General features: G+C 44.7%; 1 protein-coding gene across 1 annotated transcript in view; it reads left to right on the plus strand.

Annotated features, from left to right (window-relative positions):
- The first annotated feature begins 1,842 nt into the window (after positions 1-1,842).
- Positions 1,843-12,339, plus strand: part of LOC146174152 (venom metalloproteinase BumaMPs1-like) — a 57,284-nt gene continuing 46,787 nt past the window's right edge. Inside the window, exons 1-4 of the mRNA XM_084584096.1 lie at positions 1,843-1,993; positions 2,613-2,776; positions 9,998-10,087; positions 11,173-11,305. Of these exons, the coding sequence (XP_084440222.1) occupies positions 1,933-1,993; positions 2,613-2,776; positions 9,998-10,087; positions 11,173-11,305 (448 nt within the window). The 5' untranslated portion in view covers positions 1,843-1,932. The remainder of the gene's footprint in view (positions 1,994-2,612; positions 2,777-9,997; positions 10,088-11,172; positions 11,306-12,339) is intronic.

The following is a 12,339-nucleotide window of genomic DNA, read 5'->3' on the forward strand; positions in this document are numbered from 1 at the left end:
CGCCTGTTGGTCAAAGCAAATCAGGCTTTCAGTCAGCACTACCGACGATATCCAGGTATTCCAGGAAATGATGATGGGAGGAATATACAGGAAAGCACAGGGGTTAGGACATGAGAAGAGGCCGTGTTGTAGATTGGCACACAGAATAGAGCAATGTAAAAAGTAGGGATCAGAAAGAAGACGGAAGCCGAGATTCTCCGAAAAGTGTAACGGGCGTGTGTGCTGAAAATTGCAAAAAGGATCTCTAGCGTCATTGTGAGATGCCCAACGGGCTGTTGTGTTGTTTTAGTTTGAAATTTCAGGTACGTTATCCTAGTTGTGAAAAAAGTTAGTCAGGCGCTGACCAGCCCATGTAAGAGAGAGGAAAGGCGGAGTTTAAAGGAGGAGACACTAGAAAAAATAGGGTAATAGAACATTTCTCCCTAGCATTTTGACCATTTGAGAATGGCAGAATAGCGGTAAAAACATTTATTTATTCAGATATCTTTTTTTACAAAAACCGGCGGTACGAAGCATTTGCAGCGTCAAATATTTATCCAACTCGGCCAGCAGGTCGAATAGTAAGGCGACAGCGATTCCATCCAGAAATGAAAATTATACGTGTGCTGATCATTCTTTAGATGAAAAACCAAGCTTGATAAGACTTTTGATAGGCGGAATATTAGCCATCATGAATTTTCAAATTGGCAGGTTTTCGGATGCAATGACAGAGGTGGTTATACGTATATTTAGGCATACAACGAACACGAGGCGATATATATCTTTGTCCAGATGCACATTATTCTTAATATAGACAGCTGCCGAATCTTCTGCTCGTAAAATACAAAGCGGACCCCCTCAGTATTTGCCAAAAAACAGGTGTAAACGGTGATCCCTTCGGAGGCTTCTGAAAGCTAAATGGCAATATCTTTCTGTAATGAGAAACTGGGAATGGAGAAGTCATAACTACACCTTTTATACAAAGTACTCTGTCAACAGGTCAACATAGATCCTAAAAAGCAAATGCATTTTTTTAAAACAGCTGAAATGCCAATTAAAACACTGAGTGTCAGATAACCAAATAAAAAATAAGCCAGTATTTTCCCAAAAGAGGACGTCTCATGTTATGAACAATAATTTAGACTCCAGCATTTAGACTCCAGAAGCTTCTAGGCCTGCCGTTCTGCTTTTCCTGTAATGGTCCAGTACACTCATCTAAAGAGCAAGGCATTGGAACGAGATAATTGCAAATTATTAAGATATCCTCTATTACCTTTCGCGCCTAATTTTTATTCATTCCGCTAACTGAGTACATTGAAGTCAGAAGGACTATAAAAAAATCAAATCAATATTTGCAGTTAAAGCCATTGGACCTTGATAGCCTTTACACAAGACACTTATTTTGTTAAAATGAGTAAAGCAGGTGCTAAGAATCATTTTCGTAAAAATAAAAATGGCGCCGAAAATAAAACGAACAAAATTTAAGAAGGTGCAACGAGTGTCCTTAATACATTATCTGAATGACCCTCATGCACTGTTGAAGAGACACATTACGTGCATGCAATTATTCTGAGCCGAGGTTTGAAATCAGCAGCTTAAAGAGTACTAAATACGTAGGTTTCAAAGCATCTCTAAAATATCGCGGCACACCGGCTTCTGTCCACTCTGTGAAGTTCGAAGTAAATATCAGGTTGGCCCAATACTCGTCGCGCAATTTTTATTTCCTCTAAAGTAATGTTTTTACCGTTTCTTCATGTATGGCATTGACTTCGAGTAGTTTGTTGGCGGCATTTTCCAAGCATTTTTTTTCGCTCTTTGATTTAGCGCTAAAGCCGTAGCAAGTTCCCTATATTGTTGACCATTCATTACGTAGGACCACGCAGCGGAGTTGGATGCATAGCATATAAAGTTCTAACACGGTTAGTGAATTCAGTTTCTGCTCCACTTGCGGTCATGAAGCTCATGAGAGTAGTCTGGGTGTTCTTTTTACTAACAGTAGGCTCCTATGGAGAAGGTGAGAAAGCATTCTGTATATTTCACTATATTACGTATTAACCTTTATAGTTGTTTTCCTGAGAAGCAGACTTAACGCTCGAATGCAAAATTCAGCCAGTCTGGAATGGCGAATAGGGTGCGTCGGTTTTCCCACCTTGAGATTAATGCTGTTTTAATCCAGAAAAACTTGCCTTCTGCCTACGTGGTATCTCGTATCGTTTTAGGGCTAACCATTTCTGAGCGTTCAATTGTTAAACACCAGCAAGAGCATTTTTGACTTTTAATATTTCCGACTGCCTTGGTTTATGCGAACTGCTGAAAATGTGTACATTTGAGTTCTTTCTGCTTATTCTCTTTGTTAGCATACTGTTTCGCATCTGCATAAAATGCATAGTGTCAGTAATTTCGGTGTGCTATTTTCTGTTTTACTGCATTGAGAAATTGTTAGTATTCGGACAACACAAGCAAAAATGAGAAACTCCCAGCTTTTTTACCACCTACTCTGAAGGCACATAGTGTGTGCTTCAATGTGAGTGCTTATTATTTTCAAAATATCGGTGTTACTGGCGGGAACTTTTTTTCTTGATGGGTGAAAGCAATGCAGATGTTTTTAGGAATTCACTCATTTTTCTCTATAGCTTCTAGGGTTGTGTACCCTAAGATGTTAGAAAGCAGGACTGCTAATGGCGGAAAAGTGCTGAAGATATCTGAAGACTTGACGCTGAATTTGGAAAAAAGCAGTGTTTTTCCAAGAGAATTCTTTGTCTACACAACGCTGGAGAACACTCCGATAACATACCATGTGCGTATATACTGTTCCAAGTGGCATGTGTATTGACCTTTCTTGTTGCACTGAAACATTGCTGCAAATTTTGCGTGCGTTTGCATGGCGTAACTATAAGCGTAACCTAAGAATGTTGATATCAACTTATTCTAACCGCCGTCAATCTATCGCTTTGATTTTCATTCGCCAAATCCAAATACGCGAAACTAAATTACGCCGCCATCAACCGCTTTTCCAAAGAGGCGCCAGCAAAGAAACGAAATTCCAGTTCAATTCAGGCCGCAGTAAATAAACAATTACTCGCAGTATAAATGGCTTTTAAATCTCTCAGAGCAGTGCAGCACCTTCATCGGAGGAATGCAATTTGTTTCTTGGACTTTTTTTTTGCAATTTTGAAAACATTTTTATACTTTTGCATTATCATTGTTTTTAAATTGTAACGAAGACAGGGATTTATGGGAATCGGCAACAGGGGCAGATACACACAGTCAACACAGAGGTTCACGGGAAACGGTAACACAAAGACACAGGCTCAAGAGTCGACAGTCCTAGCTGGCCGAAGCGCGCGAGAGTCTCCAACTTCTTCGTCTTTCAAGCTCTACCTCAAACCGCCAGGTGGTATTATTCTCCCCCTCGAAAAAAAAACCGCAAGCTCACAGAAAAAAACTGATCCAGATGGCCAATACAACTTTCAGCGGGTAAAATACGGCTTCATGCGAAGCACATGCACTAGGTCAGACGAGCACTGACGACTAGAACGCGGTACAGTTCCATCTGGAATAACCTCGTACGTAACTTCTGAGAGGCGACGCAACGCTCTGTAGGGTCTGAAGTAACGATTGAGAAATTTTTCTGACAGGCCTGGGCGCCGGACAAGTGTTCACACCGAGACTTTGTCACCAGACTGGAAGACGACATAGCGATGGCGGTCGTTATATCGGCGTGCATCTGTTGCTTGCTGTTTTGTAATGTTATTACGGGCGAGTTGTCGAGCTTCCTCAGCGTAGTTGGTGAATTCTTCTGCGTCAGCGGTAAGCAGCTGGTCGTCAGCCGCACATGGCAGCATAGCGTCGAGCATGGTCTGTACATCGCGTCCGTATACTAGGCGAAACGGAGTGAATCGAGTTGTTTCTTGGACGGCCGTGTTATATGCAAATGTGACATAAGGCAATATCTCGTCCCATGTTTTATGTCGCACATCCAGATACATGGCGAGCATGTCCGCTATTGTTTTGTTTAGTCGCTCAGTAAGGCCATTTAACTGAGGATGGCAAGCAGTAGTCTCTCGGTGATGTGTCTGGCTTAGTTGAAACACTTCTTCAAGAAGATGCGTTGTAAATGCCTTCCCACGATCAGTGATGACGTATGAAGGGGCGCCATGGCGGAGGACAATCCGCGTCATGAAAAATTGTGCCACTTCGGAGGATGTTGCACGTGGCACCGCCATAGTTTCCGCGTAACGTGTCAGATAATCTGTATAGCCACGATAATTCACTCATTGCCAGCTAACGATAGAGGAAAAGGGCCGAGAAAGTCCATACCAATTTGGTCGAACGGTACTAGCGGTGTTGGAATAGGCTGCAGGAAACCCGCTGGCTTCAATGGCGGTGTTTTGCGTCGCTGGCACTCGCGGCAACCTCTAAAGCGTGGCCCGCATGGAGCGTTTTTTGCACGCGAAAACGCGTCGCACGCCCGACGCCTGTGCCGGCATCGACGATTTCACTCTCGTATGGTCAGCAGCCGAGCGGCGTTTTTTTTTTTTTTTTTTTTGCCGCCCAGTTGCGCGACGCACGCGCCCCCATCCGGCCGTGCGTCGAGTTCGCGCACATCTTGTTTTCCCTGTCGCTGCGAGCTTCAAGTTGTGGTTTCCTCTGTTTCTTCTGGGTCAGATGTGTCAAGAAAACAGGCATAGGCATTACTTCCAACAGCTATGGATCTAAATGCAGAAGCCAAAGCTCAAGGGAGGTATCAGAGGTCCGCTGGCAAGGCTAGCAGCTCATAAACAACCTCCGAGCTCAGCGTAAACACTCGTGGCCCCAGTGAACCTCCCACCTTCACCGAGCTCTAACCTAAAAACCTAAAAAAAAAAAAGGAAATGCCCGATGCCCGGACCTTGCTGTTGTCGCCTCGTGCGCGGAGCGACTCCGAAAGACTACATTGCTGCTCGGCCGTTTCGGCCGAGAAACCCGAAACCCTCGGCGCCGTCGGAGCGCCAAACCGCCGCCGTTCTTTCCGCTCTTGCGAGCGAGTCTCTCAGCCGGCGTGGGCGTGGCTCCGACCGGAATCACGTGACGGCTGCTCCGGCTCTTATTGGCCCTCTGCCGCTGCCGACTTCCGGCGTCGGCGCGTCGTCGGCGTTTTTATCTGCTCAGCCAGATCCCGACGATTTGGTAAAATCGTCCTCTCCGGCGGCAAACAAACGCTCCGCTGCCGTCGACGCCGGCGAATTGCCCGGAAAAATGCTCCACGCGGGCCACGCTTTACATATCGATGAACGGTGGCGGTAAGTTTGGGCCAGTAGTAGGCCTGGCGCACTTTGGTAAGAGTGCGTGCAAAGCCCAAATGTCCAGCGGTGGGTTCATCATGGCACGCATGAAGGATTTCATCGCGGAGATCTGCAAGGGTGACTAGAAGATAGGCTCGGTCACTGTTGCCGGCGCTTTCCTTGTAGAAGATTCCGTCGCACGTACAGAAGGATGACAAGTTCTTAGCAAACAGTCGAGATAGTGTACAATCGAAACCCTCCAGATGATCGATCACAGTTTTGAGGTCTGGATCAGCCCGTTGCCCGGCCTTTAAATCAGAAGAACTGATAATGCCATGAAAATGGGCGTCTTCATCCGTACTGTCATGGGCCAACTCCACGGGTGATCAAGACAGTGTGTCAGCATCTTCATGTTTACGTCCAGATTTATTAACGATAAAGTAATCAAATTCCTTCATACGAAGACTCCACCGTGCAAGACGTCCTGATGGATCCGAAGACTAGCCAGCCAACACAAAGCATGATGGTCTGTCACAACTTTAAATATACGGCCGTAGAGGTAAGGTCGGAATTTCATTGTGACCCAAACGACGGCGAGACCATCCTTTTCAGAGTGAATATGTTTATTTCCTTCAACGCCCGCCAGTCAGCGTCCTTGCGCTTGGCAATGGTAATTTGTCACCATCATCATCATCATCATCAGCCTGATTATACCCACTGCAGGGTGAAGGCCTCTCCCATATTTCTCCACTTAACCCGGTTCTGTGCAAGCTGCATCCAATTGACCCCTGCGAACTTCTTAATCTCATCCGCCCACCTAACTTTCTGCCGCCCCCTGCTACGCTTTCCTTCCCTTGGAATCCAGTTTGTTACCCTCAGCGACCATCGGTTATCCTCTCTTCGCACTACATGTCCTGCCCATGTCCATTTCTTCTTCTTAATTTCTTCTAGAATGTCGGTAACTTGAGTTATTTCTCTGACCCACTCTGCACGCTTTCTATCTCTTAATGTTACACCTACCATTTTTCGTTCCATAGCCCTCTGGGTTGTCCTCAACTTAAGTAGAACTCTCTTGGTTAGCCTCCACGTTTCAGCCTCTTAGGTGAATACAGGCAAGATGCAACTCTTGTATACTTTCCTCTTGAGCGATACCGGTAAGCTGCTAGTCATAATCGGCGAGTGCTTGCCAAATACGCTCCATCCCAATCTTATTCTTCCTGTTATTTCCTTTTCATGGTCCGGATCTGCGGTTACTACCTGTCCTAAGTAGACATATTCGTCCACTACTTCCAGTATTTCGCTACGTAATGCGAACTGCTGTTCCTTCCCGAAGCTGTTGAACATTACCCTAGTCTTCTGCATATTGATTTTCAAGCCTACCTTTCTCCTTTTCCTGTCTAGGTCATCAATCATTATTTGCAGTTCATCCCCCGAGTTGCTTAGCAAGGCAATGTCATCAGCAAAACGCAGGTTACTGAGGCATTCTCCATCTACCCTTATCCCTAACTGCTCCCATTCCAAGTCTCTGAATACTTCCTCTAAACAAGCAGTGAATAGTACTGGAGAGATTGTGTCTCCTTGCCTAACACCTTTCTTTATAGGAATTGTGGTAATTTGTACACATTTCTATCTCCTGATCTCATATTCAAGCCTGAAGCCTGATCTTATAATCGTTCAGTGTGTTTAGCTTTTACGCGAATTATACTGTTTCAGCAAAAAGTAACGAGCCGGAAAGAACCCTCTGAGTTCGGGAGCATTCACAATGACCTGCTACGCTTAAGGAAATTTTATCATCTTGAATTCTTTTATGAAAGTGAACCGAATGCCAGTGAAGGGTGCGCCTCAGTTTGCACTCCAAGCCAACGTTTACACAAAGGCGCTTGTGTTCGTCTAGTCATGCGGTAGCCATTTGCAGGCTTTGTTTTAATAGGTTCACGGGAAGAAAAAGGCACCGTATTGGTCAAACTTGCTCTATGGATGCCTGAACCGCGCCAAAAGGGAAGGGAAGGCAATGGGAGTGGAAGCTGACAGAGACAAAGTGCTGCAGTGCCGTAGCGAAAGGCTTTGAAGTAATTTCGACCATCTGGGGATCTTTAACATGCTCTGACATTGCAGAGCCTTTTCTTTTCGCCTCCATCGAAACGCAGGCGATGGCAGTCGTGGTCGATATTTTACGATATTAAGCATATTAACCACTGCACCACCGCGGCGAGGTTCATTTGTAAGATTTCATTGAGTTTTCGCTTAGTAAGAACGGCGACGGAGGGAAAAAGGTAGCAGGGCAGCAAACGAAAAACTTGGCAGCGACTTAGCTCTGCTATGTCTGGATATACGCAGCGTAAAGCGCCCGCGGCAGTGCGCTTTGGGAACATTCAGTCTTCTGGGTCTCCCTCGCGGCCGCTCTGGGACAGCGCCTTGTCACGGTATATCGAGCGCCCCTAGTTTACCAAAACCAGCATTTCATTGAACCCAATGAGGCTGCTATGAGTCTCACCCGAGATATCTACACCCGGGAGGCTGTGGAGTCACCCTTACCCAGGTCGAAGGATACGCTCATCACGTACACGGAAATCACGGCTGCAGTCAGGAATGAAAGATTAGCACTCCAGATCAAACTCTCACACCTAAGAAGAGCAGAGACTGGAGAAAATTACAAAAAAATCGATTCTTTCCATCTTATCTAGAACGTTCTGCACCAAATTCGGAATAATAGCCAATCAGGATCATCTCAGTTGGGAATGCCCTAATTCTCCTGTGCATGTTGATTGGATCAGATAGAAAGAAATTTGGGATGCCCTCTTCCGGAGCCGGGCTCTGCAGCAGCAAGCTCGAGTAATCCGTCTGGCACGGTACGCTTTGAAAAAGACGTTTTCCTGCGGGGCTCCCTCTCCCTTCGAGGCTCCCTAGGGTCTTACGGAGGGAGCGGAGGGGCCTTTCCATAAACGGCAATAAAGTTATCTTGAACTTGAACTTGAACGCAATAATGTTCACTGACATTCTATAATTTATCTGAAGGAAAGGTGCAGTATCTGTCACTCGCGGAATCCCGCTATCATTCTCACTGTAGACAAGGGGAGTTGTCAAGAGTGTTCCATGATACGGGGCGTGGCGTTGGAGACAACAAACTCAGGCAACAGGCGCCGCAGCATAACTGGGCAGACGGTGCGCCAGAATGGGTCAGAAACGGCGCAAAAACAACAACAATCGATTGATCACCTGGCGTACGAAAAAATGCCCGCACACCTGACCCCCATCTTTAAAACGCCGGAACAGATTCGTCCTCTTACAGCGTTTCCATTCTGTCACCCAAATGAAAACGGCAGAAATCCTGCGAAAACGTTGTACGTTTACCCGCGAAGAAAGAAACAATGCAGCCGGAAACAATAGATCATATTGTATGTTAAGTTGTTTGAAAGGGGTATATTTTGGGATGTATTACAACGGATCATAAAGAAGGATTCTCCGCTATACTCACACGGCATCCGATATTTAGGCATAGAGAATGAGGATGGGGTTCCATTTGATGTAATTATGCTTGTGGGCCTCCGTTGTATATGGCGCTCCAGAATGGCAGATAATCACTGTAACAGGAATGCCAGACCTGCTCTACTTTATTTTCGAGAAAGTATGGAGTGGTTTATTGCCATTCAAAAAGTGTCCGCAGAGCCTTCGGAATGGCTCTCAAGGGTAGATCCTTCATGTCGCGGCGGGAGCTTTAAAGCGACGAGGCCAGTCTAATAGTGGCTGCTCATGACATGCATTCATTACATTGCCATGTGTGCCTTCGTGTTTTTTTATCAGAGTTTAATTTTGTGTTATGCTGTGTGTCCAAGCCAGGAAATAAAGAAAAAAATCCGGGGCGTGGCGCAGTGGTAAAGCGCTGGCCTGAGTCCGGTGGAAGATAAGCGTTATAATTTATTTTGTAGCGGCGATTCAATGGTGATTGGCCATAAGACGTCTGATTGGTCGCTTTGAATTTGGCAGCTGTCGCACATGCGCATAACGGGCGGCCAAGACTCGCGCGAAACTCGGCTCTGTACCGCGCAGTGTAGCTTTGCGATACAAAATATTTCCTTTGGTAGGAAATTGTGTGAACCTGGAACTGATGGTCCCATCATTTGAGAAGAAACAAAAAGGCGCCAGAAAGTAAAACGCGAGATGGAATATGAACCACGACGTCAAGGTGGTTCGAGGCTCACATGTGTTTCTTGAAAGAGGAACAACATTCCAAATGTACTCGATAAGCGATATAGCTTCATCAGCACATTATTCAAGAGCATTCCGGCACAAAAATGGACAATTGAAAACAAAATAAAAATAATACGTCATAGTAAGCCGTACCTGCAAAGCGGGCATTATAGGAAGAAAGACATTGAACCAGGAACAAAAGAAGGTAGTAACAAAAAGTAAACATGCTTGAAAAGAGCGTGCCGCCTGCACTATTTGAGGGGGGGGGGGGAGGGGGCGTGTAGATCATACGTTTTTTCTGAGTGTGTTGTACAACTTCCCCGTCTTGTGATTTTCGTCCCCAATAATTATACCGAGGAGGGAATATAGTTAAGACATTCTGATGTTCAGTGCGAGATATTTATTCCTGTTGGTTCTGATGTTCTAAATTGATGGATTAGAAAAGCCTATTTATATTTGGTGTCTCTTTATAGAAATAGTTTTTAGAAGAAAAGGGCATTCCTATTTGTCGAATATATCAGGAAAGCACGTGTTAAAGGGTGCTTTCGTTTGTTTCTTGCTTTCAGATGTTAGGAGCCGAAGCGGAGAAGTTTCTTTACCATGACACTGAGAAGTTTGCAACGTTGCACGTATCTGATGATGAGGGTTTAGAAATTGTAAGTTTAATGTGAGCACTTCATGCATCTCACTGCTAAATATCATCTAACCTTTCCCTATAAATCGTTTGGAATCATTCAGTTTTCGTCCTACATGTTTTGTATCGATAGTATGTTATGCGTCAACCGACAAAGACCTGTAGTCAGGTCGTCTGCAAAACCTAAAATTACGCCAAATAATTTGGGTTTCATTTTTTTTTTTGTCGTGAACAAAACTGGTCTGTATAATTTAAGGAAAGAGTTTTTCCTGAAAAAATATTTGGGAACTTCTTTCGCCCTTGTTTACACCTGAAAGGTAACTTTCGTTGAATTATAGTAGCAGCTATCATGCCTTTCTTTCTTTCATAAGGAGCAGTAATTTAATCATTCGGTATGGTTGCGTGCGCATTGGTTCTTTGCCAAAAAATATTGCATACCTCTTGGGATAGCAGTTCCCGCCTTCTGTTGCCTGTACAGGATAATCCTTCATCTTTCCGCTATTGATCAAGGGATAAGTATCAATAAAGAGGATTATAAGCACAAAGCACTCCACCATTTTTATAATGTAGTGAACCTAATTTTTTGGCATAGCATTATGTTTTTCCATGGAACCAAAACCAAGAATGAAACTTGGGAACTTACTAGTAGATGGGAAACAAGAGATGATTTTATTTGGCTAATCTGAAGTTACGTCTTGCTGCAATAGTATTATCGGCGTAATAGCGAAATATTATTCAGAAAATGTTGATAACAGACGGGCGCAATCGCACTGGAATTGGTATCAATATTTTTGATGTCGCTACCAAAGTTTGTCTTTTAGAGAAATTTCACTCTGTCAAATGCAAGCAGAACTCTTGCCCTGAAGCCTCTAGTTTATAGTTCTCTAGGGCACTGAAACTGCTGTTTGGATTTGCAAGTGTGTTGTTTTCTTCCGAGGATTATTACTAGGATCATACACTTCCCTGCCACCTTAATTTCTCTGCTTGTGTGGCCAGAGAAAGAGCACTACAGTTTTCAAGCAGACCTTTTTAAAGGCCACCTGTCCGCTGCCTATGAAATATGTAAATTTTTGGCGAAATGAATTTTTAACGGACGCTTTAATGCAGGAGGGTATCCTAGGTGACACCTTGCGCATCAAGCCAGCTGAGAGTGAGCCGCGATCAATTGATGGCCACAGAGCTCACATCCTGTACCACGCTGAACAACCAGAAAGCAGCGAACCGTCGCATAAAGATTACGGTAAGTACTACTGTTGCTTGAAAAGTCTACCATGAGTCGCACCAAAGCACACTGACGGAATAAAAAATGATATAGAAAAGATAGGCGAGAAAAACATGTTGCACATATATAGGCAAATTACGTTGCGCTCATTAGACAATGTTTTCATGACTGGCTATACGTTTCAGTGTGAATTTATTTCTCCATTTAGGACTACTCATTTCATTCCCACAATAAAGCTCACGTTTAACTTTCTATAGCCATAATTTTGACTCAGGCAATCTTCACCTGCAGACTTTTCTGAGTTTTGCCGCGGTATTGAGAAAACCAATAAACCAACGTGACGAACAGAATTTTCGCAACAAACTCATTAGAGAGAGACAGAGAGAAAATTTTATTGTCGGCAGTAGTCGTACTGGGTCTTAGTGGAAGAGTCAAGTGGCCGTTAGGCGGTGGCTCAAGAGTTTCTCATTATGGGCCTGAGGCAAAACTATCTGCTTGCATGGTTCGGATATCCCCTTACTGAGTTGGACCTTTATCTTGGTGGGGGCTCCGGCGCTCTCGCAAGTCAGTCTATTCCAGCGACAATGCTAGCTGCAGCGAGCACGTAGCGATTTTTTATGAGAATATAACCTTAACTCTAAAGTAAAATAGGATTATTTAATTGTTTACTTTCTATAGCCATAATTTTGACTCAGGCAATCCTCACCTGCAGACTTTTCTGAGTTTTGCCCCTTCATGGATCACTGCCTTGTAGTGGCGGAGGGGCTTGCGAAACTCGATGAAGTCGTGAGCTCTGCTGTGTAGGGCCACCCAAGATAGACAGGTCACGGCAGAGAGTTCTGACAAAATGTGATTCACTGGAGAAGGTAATGGCAACCCACTCCAGTATTTCCTGCCAAGAAAACCCTATGGCCAGTCACAATACCATTATCGATATGGCGCCGGAAGATGAGCCCCCCAGGTTGGAAGGCGTCCCACATGTTTCTGGGGATGAACAAAGGGCGATTCCTAGTAGCTCCAGGACGAATGAAGCGGCTGGGCTAAAGCCAAAA

Source organism: Amblyomma maculatum, chromosome 11 (genome assembly GCF_055883805.1).
Source record: "Amblyomma maculatum isolate TAMU_Amacu chromosome 11, ASM5588380v1, whole genome shotgun sequence".
NCBI lineage: Eukaryota > Metazoa > Arthropoda > Arachnida > Ixodida > Ixodidae > Amblyomma > Amblyomma maculatum.